The sequence below is a fragment of the Taurulus bubalis genome (assembly GCF_910589615.1).
Source record: "Taurulus bubalis genome assembly, chromosome: 13".
NCBI classification, from domain to species: domain Eukaryota; kingdom Metazoa; phylum Chordata; class Actinopteri; order Perciformes; family Cottidae; genus Taurulus; species Taurulus bubalis.
The window spans coordinates 24594186-24613766 of NC_136601.1; the positions used below are offsets into that span (position 1 = coordinate 24594186).

At 49.3% G+C, this 19581-nt stretch overlaps 1 protein-coding gene across 1 annotated transcript; it reads right to left on the reverse strand.

The window, feature by feature from the left end:
* Window positions 1–1308: 1308 nt before the first annotated feature.
* Window positions 1309–19153, reverse strand: pcdh10b (protocadherin 10b; the record flags this gene model as incomplete). Its single annotated transcript, XM_079229193.1, has 5 exons — window positions 1309–1362; window positions 4769–4926; window positions 15607–15713; window positions 15823–15881; window positions 16625–19153. The coding sequence occupies 5 exons, from the start codon at window positions 19151–19153 to the stop codon at window positions 1309–1311; spliced, it is 2907 nt and encodes a 968-aa protein (XP_079085319.1).
* Between the last annotated feature and the right edge of the window lie 428 nt (window positions 19154–19581).

Here is a 19581-nt window from a genome sequence, read left to right on the forward strand (position 1 = left end):
TGGCATATTGGTGTGTTTGTGTTCGTAATGTGTGAGAAAGAAACGTGTCTCCGCATCGTGTACAACACCGCTGGCTTTAGTTCCGGTTCTTTACAAACGGACCCTTAAAGTTGGTTACAATGACACAGAATCACCACGGATTTCGATCTAAATTATTACTTCCTTTTTTTTTCTTTTTTTTTCCCATAGACACGGACGGTCTTTTATCAATATCCAAAGAGTGGAGAGAAAAAGAACAAAAGAAAACCCGTGAAATAATGTCAAAGAATGAGAACTTGAGTTTAACATCTGCTAAGGCGGTTCTGCCTCCTTCAGGGCCCGGAGACACCTCAGAGCTCTGACCCAGAACGTGGAACGCCTTCAACAAGTAGATATAGAGAGATTTATATATATATATATATATGTAGAGAGAGACTTTTATATTCAGCTCCAAAACTTTAAAAGAGTACAGTAAACACTTCTCACACATGATAGAAAACTACTCCACGTCTCAGAACCAGAAAGAAGCTGCAGAACATCGTCCGGGCCCACGATGGGATGAAGGAACCCGGGCCCGGAAGCCAAAGGAACAGAACCGTGAACACAAAAAAGAAAAAAACATATCCCGCACCCGCAATCTTTTCTTACAAATTGTTCCAAGTAGATCGGAGTGGAGACACCTGACCGCACGAACAGAATAGAAAAGTCTAAAACAGTGGTGTTGCATTTTGAAATGCACAAAGATCCTCCTGTACAGTTGTGGCGTCTCTCTGAGTGCAGACGCCTAAAGGGCTCAGTGGCGGTTTCTTTCTTTGTTTTGATTTCTCTGGGTGGCTCTGGTTTTCGATTTGTCTCTCAGTACACGTGTGTAGTCTTCACCCGTCCTCAGATGAACACGTCAGTACTGTAAACAGGCACTCGCCGATTGGAAAAGGGATCAGAGTCCGGTTTGATCCTCGTCCCGTCGCCGCTGTCCCTCCTCCTCCTCTGTTACTTTCTCAGTCCCGCTGAGACAATGGGGTCCTCCCGGTAAGGCTTATCCGTCTACCTGCCTGCACCCATCCAGCACCCCCCACCTAGCCGCCTCCTAATCCCGAGAGGAGGCAGTAGGGGCGGAGGGGGCTCCTCCAAAGCTCCAAGGAAATTCCAGAGAGGGGGTCGTTCCTCCTCCTCCTGCGTGTCGTGGGGTCGTGTGTGTTTTCTATTAGTTCTCATCTGGGTGAGGAGGGATGAAGGGCGGATGGGTTGGAAACTTGATGCTGTTTTTTATATATATATATATATTTATATATACGTAGCCTCGGTGGTCGGGGGAGTGATTGTGCAAAGTCACGCCGTCTCCGGGACGTCCACGCGGAAGGAGCTAGCGAAGCCTTTTCCCCGCTGCAAGAAGGAGAGACACACAGTCGGGTTAGCTGAGCCTTTACACACAGAGAGGAAAGACACATGCGCAGCAGGAAAACAGGACATGGTGGTATGCTATGCTGTGTTGTTGGGATGGACGTAAGCAGAGGTCCCAGGGAGGGGAGGTGTTAGTCTGAGAGGAAGAACAGAGGAGAGAAGGGAGCGAGCGGCGGCCTTTAAATGGCCCCATTCACACATGCTCTACTCTCAGCTGGGCCCATTCTCCCAGCCCTGTGAAACGGCTCATGGATAATGTGTGTGTGACTATGTATGTGAAGTGTATGTGGGGGGCAGGGGGGCAACCCCAAAAAATGGGATGCTCAGTCTCAGCCTCTCATCCCCCCCCTGACCCGGGCCTCCAGGACAAAAGAGTCTCTGTGTATCACTGGCTGACTTGATCAGATTAGGGAGCTTCAGCCTCTTGGCATGATCATCCTCTCCCTCCTCCTCCTCCTCCTCCTCCTCTTCCTCCTCCTCTTCCTCCTCCTCCTCCTCTCTCTGACTGTTGTTCCCTCTTTGCTATTATCCCCCCCCTCCCCTTCTCCACCAGCATAGCCTCCCCCGCCCTCATTAGCATGAGGGCCACAGCGCTCCACTCGGAGCAGAGTGAGCGGCGTTGGTGGGAAGCTCTTCACCTTGGAGTGCAGCATCATCACCGCATAACAAGCCCCCCATGGAACCATGGAGCCATGGAGCCATGGAACCATGGGGCCATGGAGCCATGGAGCCATGGAGCCATGGAGCCATGGAACCATGGAGCCATGGAGCCATGGAGCCATGGAACCATGGAACCATGGAGCCATGGAGCCATGGAGCCATGGAGCCATGGAACCATGGGGCCATGGGGCCATGGAGCCATGGAGCCATGGAGCCATGGAGCCATGGAACCATGGGGCCATGGAGCCATGGAGCCATGGAACCAGCACCGAGCAGATCCCCGTTCTAACGCGTTGGCCGCGTGTTGCTTTGTGTTCGGTAGCAGAGAGCTTTTATACTTAGTTGTTGTACGTCATATTCTCCTACTGGAGCTGTAAATAGCCGCTCTACAGCAATGCTCTACAGCAACGCTCTACAGCAACGCTCTACAGCAACGCTCTCCTCTGGGGTGTGAAACACTTTGCAGGTTCGCGTTGTCGGGTTGTCAGCTTTTCTTTGCCGTTTAGATCAAAAAAAGGCATTGTGGGTAAATAATTGGTGCAGTTATTGCCATTGCTCCAGATAGCGTGTTATCACTTCGGCTGAACTTTATTACATTTTATCAAGTATTTTTTTTTCACGACATGATTTTTGGGTTCTGTGTGAAAACAACAGTTATAGATATAGATATATATATATGTAGAACTATGTATCAATATATAATTGTTGTTTTCATATATATAGTTATATATGTATATATATGCAACTATATATAAATAATTATATAATTGTTGTATTTATATATATATATATATATATATATATATATATATATATATATATATATATATATATATATATATACGTTGTATTTATATATATGTAACTATATACATGTTGTATTTTTATATATATATATATATATATATATATATATATATGTATTTTTTTATATATATATATATATATATATATATATATATATATAAAAATACAACATGTATATAGTTACATATATATAAATACAACGTATATATATATATATATATATATATATATATATATATATATATATATATATATATATATATATATATATATACGTTGTATTTATATATATATATATATATAACTATATGTGTAATTGTTGTTTACATATAAACAATATATATATATATATTTATATAACTGTTGTTTTTCAATAGTTCAAATAAATTGCCATGTGAATTAATAAGGTAAACAATGGCCCAGCTGCTAAAGGACTGATTATTTAAACTCTTCAGGACCATCAGCAGGATTGCTGGTTCCTTTATTCCCCTGCATCCCTGCTGTAGCTCCTATATTGTCCGCTCCTCTTGGGAGTCTCTCCGGTCTCCCCGGTCTCCCCGGTCTCCCCGGTCTCTCCGGTCTCCCCGGTCTCCCCGGTCTTCCCGGTCTCCCCGGTCTCTCCGGTCTCTCCGGTCTCCCCGGTCTCCCCGGTCTCTCCGGTCTCCCCGGTCTCCCCGGTCTCCCCGGTCTCCCCGGTCTCCCCGGTCTCTCCGGTCTCTCCGGTCTCCCCGGTCTCCCCGGTCTTCCCGGTCTTCCCGGTCCCTGGTGCTGCCTCTTGTTCCCAGGAGCAACTCTTGCTCAAAGCTTGCTCAACATAATGTTCTGATCCCGGATTAAACAAACGCTTCTTTTAATAAAAAAAAAGCAGAGCAAATAAATAAAACGTTCATTAAAGGGCTTTCCTAACATCACGCTGTGGTTTTAAATGACGCCGCTCCGACAGCCTGACAATGCGGCGCTGTGTCGGAGGATGAGAGAGACGGGCCTCTTCAGGCGCCGCTTGACAAAATTATAATTAAGCATTATCACTAAATTGCAGTGATTGAGGATGTATCTCTTTGTGGCCTTTGAATGAGAGTTTAGAAACAGCAATTCCTTGGGAAAAAGAATGTTTTGGTTTTCTTTTCCTTTCTTTTTTCCCCTCCTCCTCCTTGAATATCTAAAAGTGGCTTTTGATCCGCGGCTCCGACACAGAGGAGCGAGAGGAGCCGCTCTTCTGCGCTGATTGAAAACATCCCCCGTTGCATTGTGGGGGAGTCGTGCATACAGACCTTCGTAACGAGCTCCCTTAATGCTAACATCTGCACCCACATCAAAGCACCTTATAGATCATAATTGCTTTTGGCATGTTTCATTTAGGAAGGCCCACAGGCCAATCAGCGCTGGAGTACGTGTGTGTGTGTGTGTGTGTGTGTGTGTGTGTGTGTGTGAGTGTGTGTGTGTGTGTGTGTGTGTGGGAATGAATTGAAGCGGTAGGTGAGGGAAGATAGGATCATCACACAGGGAGATAATGGAGATGCGTGCGATAGAGGGAAGAGGTAGCAGCAGTCAGACAGGAGGGGCGGAGCCTGAAATGAATTTTCGTCGCCAGCCAATCCAGAGGGGGAGAAATTAAATTTGGAAATCGCTTTTCTTTCTCTTCAACCTAACTCGATCAGCGGGTCAGAAGAAGCGGGCGCCGGGCGCCGAGGGCCGCGGCGGAACAACAATACTCACTGAAATAAGCCGGCTTATAAGGTGCTGGGGAAAGGGGCGGTAATGCATCAAGCTCCTCCCCCTCGAGGGAGCCCCGCTGGCGGCTGAGGAGGTGGTGCTGGTGGTTTTGGTGGAGGTGGAGGTGGAGGTGTTGGTGGCTGACAGGCGTCTCCTTGCCAAAGGTGGAGAACGACCTGTCGGCCGTTTGCTCGGGGGGTTCAAATACCTCTGTGTCCGGGACCGAGTCCATGCCGGGCACGTGCAGGTTGCTGCGGTAGTCCGGGCCCTGCCGCCCGTCTGAGGCCACGAAGCTGGGCATCCAGCAGCGGTCCGAGTGGCCCAGGGCCTTGCACTCCTCCGTGCAGTTGGAGAAGAGGTCGGCGCCTGGAGGAGGAGGAAGAGGAGGAGGAGGAGGAGGAGGAGGAGGAGGAGGAGGAGGAGGAGGAGGAGGAAAAGAACAGGAGAGGTGTTAAGGTGTTTAGTTTCTTCAACAAGCAAGACAAAACAGGAGCCATGAGACCCGTAGACGCACACACACACACACCTACACCCACACAAAGACACACACACCTTCACACACACACACACACACACAAACACACACACCTACACACACACACCTACACCCACACACACACACCTACACCCACACAAACACACACACACACACACACACAAACACACACACCTACACACAGACACAATGCACACACGCACCCAAAGATACACACACACACACACACACACACACACACACACACAGCTAAATGCACACACACTTACACATACTCACACACACCTACACGCACATGTACACAGACACACACACACCTACACCCACACAAAGACACACACACCTTCACACAAACACACACACCTTCACACACACACACACACACACACACACACACACACACACAAACACACACACCTACACACACACAAACACACACACACAAACACACACACCTACACACAGACACAATGCACACACGCACCCAAAGATACATGCACACACACACACACACACACAGCTCAATGCACACACACTTACACATACTCACACACACACACACCTACACGCACATGTACACACACACAAACACACACAGCTAAATGCACATACACGCCTACACCTACTCACACACACACACACAACTACACGCACATGTACACACACACACATACTCACGCACCCAAAGATACACACACACACACACACACACACACACACACACCTAAATGCACACACACCTAAATGCACACACACACACCTACACATGCACGCACACACACACCTACACACACACACACACTCACACACACACACACGCGCGCACACGCCACCCGGCATATTTCCGCGACTCTTGCACAATATGTATTTATTCATATTCGGTGTCACCGCCGTGAGGATCAAAGAGCGCAGCGATCCTCTCAGGGTTTACATCCAGACAGAAATAACAACACGCAGCCACTCGGGCCGGGGGACGCGACCACATCACCATCGCAGGGGTTACAAGAAAATAAAAGCTATTTGCATAACGTGCAGGAACGGCTGAGCATTTCCTCCCTGTTGCTACTCTGCCCGTTCTCATCTTCCCTGTTTACTCTGACCAGACCTGAGTGAGAAACCAGCGCTCCCTCAGGTCACCGGGGCCGCCGCCATGTTGAGAGCCGTCCAGAGGCAACGGATGCTGTGTGGAGGCGCGTGAAGCAACGCCTGCCCTCTGTGATATATATATATATATATATATATATATATATATATATATATATATATATATATATATATATATATATATATATATATATTGTCCCTCACAGGGACCCTTACTACTGAACATGACAAAAGAAGGAGGGGCTTGTCCCTCACAGGGACCCTTACTACTGAACATGACGAAAGAAGGAGGGGCTTGTCCCTCACAGGGACCCTTACTACTGAACATGACAAAAGAAGGAGGGGCTTGTCCCTCACAGGGACCCTTACTACTGAACATGACGAAAGAAGGAGGGGCTTGTCCCTCACAGGGACCCTTACTACTGAACATGACGAAAGAAGGAGGGGCTTGTCCCTCACAGGGACCCTTACTACTGAACATGACGAAAGAAGGAGGGGCTTGTCCCTCACAGGGACCCTTACTACTGAACATGACAAAAGAAGGAGGGGCTTGTCCCTCACAGGGACCCTTACTACTGAACATGACAAAAGAAGGAGTGGCTTGTCCCTCACAGGGACCCTTACTACTGAACATGACAAAAGAAGGAGGGGCTTGTCCCTCACAGGGACCCTTACTACTGAACATGACAAAAGAAGGAGGGGCTTGTCCCTCACAGGGACCCTTACTACTGAACAGACTGTTTATGTTGTTCCCTGATAAAAGACAAATGTTTCTTCTTCAGCATGATATTAAGCTGTTTTAAATTAGAATAAAATAGTCTATAACATCTGAAAATAAATATAATATTTAATTGAATGACCAGTCATATAGAAGCATTCAAAAAATAAAATACATCCTTGTTTTTCTTCCCTAGCATATATTTTTGATTTATACTGTTGTTAACTTGCTGTTGCTCCAGAGGGCCTGTTATATTGTTCTGATAACATTACTTTAAAATAAACAATAGTTTTGACTTCATTATTGAATTTGGTGCATAATGCGATTAATCTCGATTAATTTAGTTACATGTTTTCATATATATATATATATAAATATATATATATATATATATATATATATATATACATATGTATATATATATATATAACTCCTTCCTCCATGCAAAGCGTCACAGGTCATCAGATGTGTGTGAACACACCTGCACGCGTCTGGGAGACAGCAGAGAATGTCATTTCCATACGCCAATGTGTGTGTTTATCTGTGTGTGTGTGTGTGTAGGTGTGTGTGTGTGTGTGTGTGTGTGTGTGTGTGTGTGTGTGTGTGTGTGTGTGTTTGTTTGTGTAGGTGTGTGTGTGTGTGTGTGTGTGTGTGTGTGTGTGTGTGTGTGTGTGTGTGTGTGTGTGTGTGTGTGTGTGTGTGTGTAGGTATGTAGGTGTGTGTGTGTGTGTGTGTGTGTTTATTTGTGTATGTGTGTGTGTGTGTGTGTGTGTGGGTACAACCTTCAATGCATTAGATTAACCCAACCACAAAGTCAATAGTATTGGATTACCCAGCATGCCCTCTGTCCCGGGCCCTGAGCCGCGCCCCCTTCTCAAACCCCATTGTCCTCATGAAAGCTTGCTGCAGCTGAGCGCGTTCACTTTCACCTGGAGGAACTGAGAAGGCTTTTTACAGCTGGAATCCTCCGTGAGAAAATCACCTTTAGTCAGAGAGCAACGCGGAGCAGGGTTAACAGGGTTAAAGGGGTTAACAGGGTTAACGAGGTTAAAGGGGTTAACAGGGTTAACGAGGTTAAAGGGGTTAACAGGGTTAACGAGGTTAAAGGGGTAAACGGGGTAAACGGGCACGGAGCTATTTAGGCCGAGTGTGCGCCTCCAGCCAAACCGTGTTTCATTGTCCCATATGTTTTTAGTTTTTTTTCCTGCAGTCGGGCTCAGATCCCGTGTTTGCATGTATTTTGAAACCCAAATCCGCTTGTTGTGTGTGTGTGTGTGTGTGTGTGTGTGTGTGTGTGTGTGTGTGTGTGTGTGTGTCTGACTCACTGTTCGGGGCTCCAATCTGAACTGTCCAGCTCGGGCGATCTGCTACTAATCCCTCTGAAAACAGGCCGATTAGACCGAGGTCTGCTGCCGTCCCACTGGGCAGAGGGAGTGTGTGTGTGTGTGTGTGTGTGTGTGTGTGTGTGTGTGTGTGTGTGTGTGTGTGTGTGTGTGTGTGTGTGTGTGTCTGTGTGTGTCTGTGGCGGTCAGCAAAGGGGGAATTTGCTTTGTTAGTAAGCGGATTAATTTGGCTTGCCGTCACTAACAGCTTGGAAAAGCGCCCAGTCTCCTAACGACAGGGTTTCTTATTAAATATTAACCGACGTGCCATAAATAACACCGGCACATTACGGTTTAATACGGCCTCCTGAACGGGAGGAGAGGACCCGCGCTGTGGCGGAGCACCTGCGCATGCAGGGGAGCGCTGCATTGTGGGTACCGAGATGGACGATCTATTGAATCCGCATGAAGAAGACGGGAACTGGAGGCTTTTTAATCATAGATAGCATTTACATTTATGTATTTCTATTTGTTTACAGTGATGAAATGAATCTGTGTGTCCCAAACCGGCTTTATTATTTTATCTTTGTCTTTGTTTTCAAGAGACGATGACTGAATAAAATGTTGAAACATCATTTACAAACAGTTATGGTATTTATTTTGGGTAAATTAATTGCTCCATTGATGATTGGACTAATGTAAAAAAAAAAAAAAAAAGCCTCCATCCAGCGTATTATTAGAACCCCTGGTATCGGGTCTCCAGTGGATAGCCAGGGCCCTGGTATTGGGTCTCCAGTGGATAGCCAGGGCCCAGGTATCGGGTCTCCAGTGGATAGCCAGGGCCCAGGTATCGGGTCTCCAGTGGATAGCCAGGGCCCTGGTATCGGGTCTCCAGTGGATAGCCAGGGCCCTGGTATCGGGTCTCCAGTGGATAGCCAGGGCCCAGGTATCGGGTCTCCAGTGGATAGCCAGGGCCCTGGAATCGGGTCTCCAGTGGATAGCCAGGGCCCAGGTATCAGAGGACACAGAGCTCTGCTTCTATTACAAAATGGATGCTGTGTGGATTCTCAAAATGGGAACGGGAAATGTGGCATTTAGGCTGTCAGAGACTCTCTCTCTCACAAACACACACACACACACACACACGGAGAGAGAGAGAGAGAGAGAGAGAGAGAGAGAGAGAGAGAGAGAGAGAGGCCTTTCAGTCACCAGATTAAGACATCTTGATATTTCTTGACATTTTGGCAAAATGAGATGTTCCCCTGGTACAGTAGACTATTGAATCAGGGGGAAAAACATTCCAGCTGTAACATCAAACCACCACACACACACACACACACACACACACACACACACACACACACACACACACTCACACACACACACACACTGATCCGTGCCTGCCATGTGAATGCAGCCCTTATCTCTCCGCAGAGCAAACAGTCGGCGTGGGCGCCGGCGCTCCGGCCGGGCGGAGCACCCCGTCGCCCCGCGGGGTGAGAGACCCCGTCGCCCCGGGGTGACGTGGACGGGGCGAGGGAGACGTGCAACAAGCAGAGGGGCCCCCGGGGGCCCGGAGACAGAGGCGGCGCTGACCCGTGTCTCTTCCGGCGCCTCCTCCCCTCTTAGCATTCGGCGCGGCGCCCGCGCGGGGCAAAACGCAGAGTCTCCGTAATAACCTTCATTTGGTAATTGGTATGCAGAGGTCTGAAAAATGAATTACTGATCAGCGAGCTGTTACCACGGTGATAACATGAACCGCGGGCCGGAGGAGGAATCCATCACGGCGGCGTGGGGGGGGAAGTGGATAAGCGCCTCGACTCAATCTGCTCCAAGTGCGTGACATCGGCTCTATTGATAATATGTACTTTACACATGGAAACGGGCCCCTGAGGGCCCCTGGAAGTGGCCCTTGAGGGTCCAGCAGCAAATCGGGGGCCACTCTATTAATTCCCCGAGCAAATGGGGCCATCGCAGAATTTAAACAACGATATATATATATATATATATATATATATATATATATATATATATATATATATATATATATATATATATATATATATCTATGCATATATATATATATATATATATATATATATATATATATATATATATATGTGTGTGTGTGTGTGTGTAACCTCTCCCTGCTCCTTAGCCAGCACAGTCAATGACATCACACAGTGCATTTAGGGATAAAAACAGAAAACTGCTCGATGAGTGATGTGCACATTAGAGGAAAAACACATGCATGGAAGGAGATATGTATTCATAATACTTTCTTTGGCATACATATCACATAATGCATGCATGCATTCCTCTCTTAGGTCCATGCATTCTTCAGGAGATGAAATCAGTGCGTCTGAACGTGGACGTGCATGGACACGAGAGTCAAAATATATCTAAGTGATGAATTATGTATTATGCATGTAAGGCCCTGAATAAGTGAGGGGAGCGGGGCAACCCAAACCGTGAGGTCGGCAGGTCGACTCCCGCCTCCTCCTGTGTGTCCTCGTCCCTCTGCAAACCGGTTTGAGCAGCATTTTGAATGCATGGATTTGACTCATTTATATAATATAATATTCATATTCTTACTTCAACAACACATCAGAGTTTTTCCTTCAACGGCATTCATGTTTGGCAATTAAAACACAATAACTACCGAAACTACTAACTCCACAACCAATCACCTGCACCCAGAATGCACCTGTGAAAACGCCAGGTCGCTTAGAGGTCCCAGCCTGGAGCCGGGTTGTGTTTTATACAACAACGGAGGCCAACTATATATAGGACCGTAATAACGACATCCTCTGTGTTGACAGTGGAATAAAGTTATAACCATGTTCATATTCTCCAGATTAAAATCCAGAAACAAGCAGTCGCTCTGAAGTGAATTCAAACTTGCAGCAGCCTCCACTTTGCTTGTACTTTGACTGGTCCCGGGACGTCTGGTTGCTGGTAGCGGTCATGTGACTTCACTCTGCTGCTGTCCAACGCTCCTCTAATGGATCCTATATTTCATTACTTTAGTCTGAGCTCCCTCGTCTCTAGCGGGTCCCTTCACGGTGCTGCTGACGCTGGTGAAACTTCCCTTCATGGATCTCTGAACGCAGGACACAAGGGGCGGGGCCCGTGGCCTTATATGGCGCTATTGGGGCCTTCATTATGCAAATGAGCAGTTCTCATGAACGCACCGCGCTGGACATCCTGAAGCCATGCAGGAGCGCTCGCATATATTTAGAGCATAAATTTACTGTATATATTTACTGCATATATTTAGAGCATATATTTACTGCATGTATTTACTAAGGAAGAAGCCAAAGACTCGAGATAACGCGGCTTTAGAGCTTATTGATGTGCAGCTAGAAGATGGGGAAGAGCTGTTTATGTTAAGTTCATATAATATAGAGATTCTAGATAATTTGAGGATATCTTTTGGGGTTGTTTGTGTGCAAAGTTTGGACAAAGAGGTTTCATAAATGTGTTTAAAGAGTTCTCTAAGACGCTCTAAAGGAGCACGCTGCGCTGTGGCAGGCAGTTAGCACAGTTGATGCTAAGCTGCTGCACTTCTCCTTCCCATCATCATCATCACCACATCATCATCACCATCGTCATCGTCGCTGCTCCCCCCCCACACACACACCGCTGTGTAATGACACTTAATGTGCAGTAATTGTTCATTTGAGTCCTGCTTTTGACCTTTACTGCAAATCCTCCCCTTATCTCTCTCTACCTCTGTCTCTCTCTCCCTCTCTCTCTTTCTTTCTCTCTATCCCTCTCTCTCTTTCTTTCTCTCTATCCCTCTCTCTCTTTCTTTCTCTCTCTCTCTCTACCTCTTTCTCGCTTCCTCCCTCTCCCTCCTTCTCTCTGTCACTCTTCAGCACACACTGAAAAGCCTGGGAAATAATCTCTGCATTTTTGTTGAGTCTGTGTTCCGAGTACACACACACACACACACACACACACACACACACACACACACACACACACATATATATATATATATATATATATATATATATATATATATATGTATATATATATATATATATATATATATATATATATATATACATATATATATATATATATATATATATATATATATTATATATATATATATATGTATATATACTTATATATATATATATATATCAAACCGGCCGTGGAGGGGCCGTGGAGGGGCCGTGGAGGGGCCGTGGAGGGGCCCCTCGCCGGCACACAGAGAGGAAGAGCCGCCCCTCTCCGTCAGCAGCGTGGGACGCTAAGCCGCACTATCAATTATCCTAATCAAACAAAGACTTAATGCGGAGCAAATAATCTGTTGAGAGGCACTGAGCCCGGTTGATAACTCGCCACAAAGTAACTGTCCCCCATCGCCGCGCCAAGGGCACGCAAAGTCAGCCGCCAAGCGCCGCCGGGCCGGGGCGGTGGGTTTCCGTCTGCACGGGACGGAAGGCTCAGCAGAACCTTTCAGAACGTCACGTGTGGGTTCTGTTAGCACCTCGGTTGGTTAGACGCCGTTAACGGCAGAACGCCGTGTTTAAGAGCTCGTCTATTTTCAGATTCATGTCATTACTCTGTCGGTTTGATCCGTAGACCAGGCGTTAATGTTAGATAATGCACATATTTGCATATTTTAGCATAACGTTCATTTTTACCCTATTCACCCAAATGTCATTTTACAGAATATATCCATAAAAGAGCTCTTACATCCACCAAACTCTCCAGTTCCATCCCTCGCTATGCTGAAGGGGCTCCTTATTACTAAAAACATGGAACATATATATTTTTTATATCTATTTCTGATTTATGAAGTGATACAAATATATATAAATATATAAACCTTTGACTTTGACGTGTCGACACGGTGAAAGAATAATTCTAAGCCGGCTTCATCCGATGTTCAGATTTATGCTCTGCAAACATATGCAAATGAGTCCATATTTAACAAGATAATGCCTCATTTGCATATTCAAACATAACATTCTTGACATCTTGTAGTACAGAAAAATAACTGTCAGTAATCAACCGGTTTGGTTTCATGGCGCCGTCTTTTAGTCCCTGTGTGGAGGTCCTGGTTCTGACCGCTGTGGTGGAGACTGTGATGATGATGATGATGATGATGATGATGATGATGATGATGATGATGATGATGGGACCCGGATGGTACATCCTGATCAGAGCTGCACCTCCTGGAGCCTCAGGGTCTCAGTCATGGGACTCACTGATGAATGTACATCCCGATAAGGAAGAAGGATTTAAGGCGTCTCCCTCGTGAGGAGGAGGTACCGCCAGGCTCTCCGGTCGGGGTCCGGGTCCAGTCTGGACCCTGGTGGACCGGGTCTGGTACCTTAGGACCCTGCAGGTCTCCTCAGCCGGTTACAGACTTTAAGACAATCGCTTTATTTGTTTTGTCCTGCATGTTGTCAGGAATGTTATGTTTGAATATGCAAATGAGGCATTATCTTGTTAAATATGGACTCATTTGCATATGTTTGCAGAACATATATCTGATCATCGGATGAAGCCGGTTTACAATTATTCTTTCACCGTGTCGACGCGTCAAAGTCAAAGGGTTTTTTTACGGAGCAGGAATATGTCTTTGTATCGCTCCATGAATCAGAAGCAAATATTAACGTCCATGTTTTTAGTAACAGCTTCTGGAACGAGATATGAAGGAGCCGATCGGTGAAAACCTTCAGACTACAGAGAGGAACGACGCTGCTTTAAAATCAGACTTTTTGTGAAGTGACATTTGGGTGGGAAGAATGAACGTTAGGTTTAAATATGCAAATGAGGCTCAATCTAATGGTAACTTCTGGAGAACTTAAGAGAAAACTTAAGAGATCAAACGGACAGAGTGGCAACATAAAGTATTTCCACTCGTCTGAAACAAGACATGGAAGCAACACACACACACACACACACACACACACACACACACACACACACACACACACACACACACACACACACACACACACACACACAGTCTTTCCACAGAGACGTGAAGACCTGAGTGCATGAGCTCAGATCGGCTGCTTTAGGAAAGAGGCATTCAAGAAGAAGAAGAAGAAGAAGAAAGAGGATGGGTGTGAAGGGAGAGAGGGAGCAGCGGGTGTGGGCGGGCGCGAGGCAAGGCGTTTATTATTCGGGTGAACGACTGAATCGTGTGTTTTGTCTTTGGGTCGCTTCCCGGCGCCTCGTTAAAACGCCCGTCACGTCTGGTGGAGTGTTCTCCGGCAGCTCCTCGTTACCGACGCTCCTGTTTACACACGGCAGCGCGTACATGCTAAGAGGCGCTCGCGGGGACCGGGACCGGGACCGGGACCGGGTTCTGTCCCCGGCCCAACCAGGGACATCAGAGCGGACCTCAAGCATCAGCTCCTTCATTCACATGAGCTGAACATTGCATGTCCACTGATGATGAGGAGGAGGAGGAGGAGGATGGGATTTATTTAACTCCTTATTTTGTTCTTCCAAAATCTCATATTTTAAAAATCATTAAGGGAAACATTAAGCATGAAACACGTCATGATTTTCTAATCATTTAAATGTACATTCATTATAACTGATGGGTCTTGGCCTCATGATTATTCATCTGTTACTTATTTTTAAATCCTAAATATACTTGAGACCAATACTTTGCCTTTTTTATATGAGATACATATCTCAGTTCATTAATGTCGGTTCTTCACAGAACATTAACCCTGAGACTGCAACGCAGGCCCAAAACACCTGACGTCACGGGACGTCCCAGTCCGATGTTATGCACCTTCCACCAAGAAAAAATCCTCTTTTGTGTAAACATTCCTGACGAATAAATGGTTCTGATTCTGATATAAATAAAGTACTGGGATGACTGGGAAAATATCCCCAAAATTCTAAATGTTTAAAACGACAATATGTGTGTGTGTGTGTGTGTGTGTGTGTGTGTGTGTGTGTGTGTGTGTGTGTGTGTGTGTGTGTGTGTGTGTGTGTGTGTGTGTGTGTGTAAATCAACATCTACATCCTGCTCCTGGACCAGTAACACCAGTATCACCACCAGCACCAGTAGCACCAGTAACACAACCAGCACCACAACAACAACCAGCACCACCAGCACCAGTAACACCAGTAACACCAGTTACCACCTCAGGGTTCACACACATTCTGACCAATGGATTTCCATGACTTTAAACCAAATGTCCATGACTTTTCCAAAAACTTTGGGGATTTAATTTTTCCCAAGGACTTTTCCAGGCCTGGAAAAAACCATTTTAACATCCCATGACTTCTCCAGGTGTTCCATGACCGAAAGAACCCTGCCACCAGCAGCACATGCTAACCACCTCCAGCCCCACAGGAGCCGGAGACTCGGCTCCGCCTCCAGCCAGTGGACCCGTCCCGCCGCAGCCTCTTACCGGAGGAGTGTCCCCGGTTGGTGGCGTCGTGGTCGCTGTCTCCCTGCTCGCTGTCCCCGTGGCCGCTGTCTTTGGAGCTCACCATGTCGGCCTCCTGGAACGCCGAGCTGCAGGGACAAGAGAAGCAAGCGTGAGACCCGAGCCTTCCAGCGCTCTCTGGATGTCCTCATCCTCATCCTCATCCTTCATCACGCAGAGGGGCGTTTCCATATTTACCTGTTGACCCGTCTCGGCCGGTCCACCAGGTAGCTGAGTTCAGCTCGCTGGTGTTTGGTCTGGAAGAGAAGGGGTCAGAGGTTAGAGTGGTGAGCTCCATCCTGTCACATGACCACGTCACACCGTGATGCAACACACACACACACACACACACACACACACACACACACACACACACACACACACACACACACACACACACACACACATTCTGACCAATGGATTTTCATGACTTTTCCATGACTTTAAACCAAATGTCCATGACAAACATTTAGTGAAATCTGGGTGTAAACAGTAAAAAGTGAGTAAATGTAGTATTTAAACTAACAATGAGAACACAAAGCATACAGTAAACCTTACATGACACAATGAATGAGACAATAGTTTGATTAAAAGAATAAACATTTATATAGATGCCTGTATGTATGCCTGCTCATATTTTGAGTCTTTCTTTTAAAAGCATGTTAATTATTTCAAACTCAGCGTAAATGAACGTCATGAACACATGAATATAACACATTTACATGACCTTTACAGGTTTCCCAAGACCGTAAGAACCCTGACACACACACACACACACACACACACACACACACACACACACACACACACACACACACACACACACACACACACACACACAGCAGCCCCTGAGCCACTACATACACTGATTTTGTATTTATTTTTCCGTCTAGCAAACTATGCGTGTGTGTGTGTGTGTGTGTGTGTGTGTGTGTGTGTGTGTGTGTGTGTGTGTGTGTGTGTGCGTGCGCGCGTGCGTGCGTGCGCGCGCGTGCCTCACCTCGCTGGACAGGACGCTCCCGTTGGAGATGATGTCCGGCTGCTGGTCCGTGTAGCCCGTCCCCGCGGCCCCGCACGGCTTGTGCTCGGCGTCCGCGCTCCGGGACGGACTGCGCGGCTTCAGGAACATGAGGTCGGTCTTGGCGGACTCCGGGGTCAGACACACCTGGTAGCAATAGTTCTGGTTCTGGTGGTGGGAGCCGAACGTGCCCGACTCCTCCACGGGCACCTGCGCCGCGCCGCCGGCCCCGCCGCTCCCCGCGCTCTGCACCAGCATGATGTCCGACTTGCTGAGCTTCTTCTTGCGCGCGCGGGCCTGCCGCGAGCAGCACGAGCTGCAGCCCAGGCAGCACTCGCTGCTCAGGCACGTGTAGATGTTGAGCTTCTTGTCCTTCTGGCAGCGCACGGCCAGCACGATCATGACCAGGAGGAAGATGAAGGACACGGAGCCCAGCGCGATGATGAGGATGAGCGTGAGGTCCAGGGTCCCCTCTTTGCTCTTGGCCGCGGCCCCCCCGGCCCCGCGGCCCCCGGCGCCCCCGCCGCGGCCCTCGGCCACGCTGTCCACCAGCTCCACCATCACGCTGGCGCTGGAGGACAGCGGCGGCTGGCCGTGGTCCCGCACCTCGATCAGCAGGTCGTACCGCTGGTGCGGGTCCCGCTTGGCCGACACCCGGCGGGCCGTGCGCAGCTCCCCGGTCCTCCAGTCCATCCGGAACATGCCGTTCTCGTTGCCCCGCTGGATGCTGTAGGACAGCCGCGCGTTCTCGCCGTCGTCCGCGTCCATGGCCACGATGCGGGTCACCAGGTAGCCCGGCTCGGCGGAGCGCGGCAGCTGCTCCCGGGCGGTGCCGTTCTTCCCCAGGGGAGCCAGCACCGCGGGCGCGTTGTCGTTCTGGTCCACGATGATGACTTTCACGGTGGCGTTGGAGGAGAGCTCCGGGGAGCCCGCGTCCCGGGACTGGACCATGAAGGTGAAGTCCTTCAGCTGCTCGTAGTCGAAGGACCGGAGCGCGTACAGGTAGCCGGTCTCCTCGTTGATGGACACGTAGGTCTTCACCGACATGCCCTGGATGTCGCACTCCAGGATGGAGTAGCTGATGAGCGCGTTCTGGCCCACGTCCGGGTCCAGGGCCGTGACGGCGTGGATGTACGCGCCCGGCACGTTGTTCTCGGTCACGTACACGTCGTAGATGGCCTGCGCGAAGGCGGGCGCGTTGTCGTTCTCGTCCGACACCTGGACCCGGATGGACTTGCTGGCGGCCAGCGACGGGGTCCCCTTGTCCCGCGCGACCACCGTCACGGAGTACGAGTCCGCCCGCTCCCGGTCCAGCGGGCCGTCCGTCACGATGGTGAAATAATTCCGAAAGGACGTCTTCAACTTGAACGGGACGTCGCCGAGGATCTCCACGTGCATCTGCCCGTTGTCCTCCGCGTCCCGGTCCGTCACGCTCAGCAGCGCGATGACGGTGCCGGGAGCCGCGCTCTCGCTCACCGACTCCGTGACGGTGCTGAAGGTGATCTCCGGCGCGTTGTCGTTCAGGTCCGTGACCCGGACCAGCACCTTGCAGTGCGCGGCCACGGCGTTGGGCCCCATGTCCCGGGCCTGCACGAAGATCTGGTACAGGCCGCTCTCCTCGAAGTCCACCTCGGCGCGCACCTCCACGCGCCCGGTGCGCGGGTCGATGCTGAACAGGTCCTTGACGCGCCCGGAGATGTGGTTGCTGAAGGAGTACGCGATCTCCCCGTTCAGGCCCTCGTCCAGGTCGGTGGCGTTCAGCTGGATGACCAGCGTGCCCACCGGCGCGTTCTCCGGGAGGCTCACCGTGTACACCGGCTGGTCGAACACCGGCACGTTGTCGTTGGAGTCCAGCACCTTGACCACCAGCAGCGCGGTGCCGGTGCGCGGCGGCTGCCCGCCGTCCACCGCCGTCAGCACGTACCGGTGCGCCGCCTGCTGCTCCCGGTCCAGCGGCTTCTCCAGGACCAGCTCGGCGAACTTGCTCCCGTCCGTCTGGGTCTGCACGTCCAGGTAGAAGTAGTTGTTGGTGGTGATGTCGTAGGTGCGCAGCGCGTTGGAGCCCACGTCCGGGTCGTACGCGCTCTCCAGCGGGAAGCGGGTGCCCGGGGACGCGCTCTCCGAGATCTCCACCGTGATGTCGGTCTCCGGGAAGCTGGGCGGGTTGTCGTTGATGTCCACCACCTCGATCTCCACGCGGAAGAGCTCCAGCGGGTTCTCCAGGAACACCTCCATGTTGAGCTGGCAGCTGGCGCTCTGGCGGCAGATCTGCTCCCGGTCGATCTTGTCGCTCACGAACAGGACGCCGCTCTCCAGGTTCACCTCCAGGTACGGGGAGCGCGAGCTGGGCACCACCTGGAAGCGGCGCGAGGCCAGCTTGGTGAGGTCCAGCCCCAGGTCCTCGGCGATGTTCCCCACCAACGTGCCGTGGTCCGCCTCCTCCGGCACCGAGTACCGGATCTGAGAGAGCACCCCGTCCGCCACGCACAGCGCGATCAGAAGCACGATCATCGCGGCGGGACAAGTGCACTTGGGTGGAGAATATTATATTATAATAGTATTATCCTCTGTTAATGCACAAAACATCTACTTCCATCACCCATTTCCCTCGGCAGACAAAGTCTCCAAAAAATGCGTAAAAGTCTCCAGAAATGTAAAAGACGACCAGGGGGAAGATACAAAAAAAGCTGTCCCGTTAAAAGAGAGGCATTTTTTGTTTTTGTATTTTCTTAAACGAGTTGCAGAGCCCGCAGAGCCTCTGGTCCGGTCCCCTCTCCTCTCCTCTCAGACGGGTCCGGAGACCGCGCGCATTCCAATGAAGCGCAGTGGTGGAAGCGGCCCGGAGCGCAGGGAGAACCGGGACATCTGTATCCACAGAGAAGCATCAGAGCCCGGGTGGCTGTGTGAGCGGGTCCCGGTGAGCAGACGGTAGTGTCCGG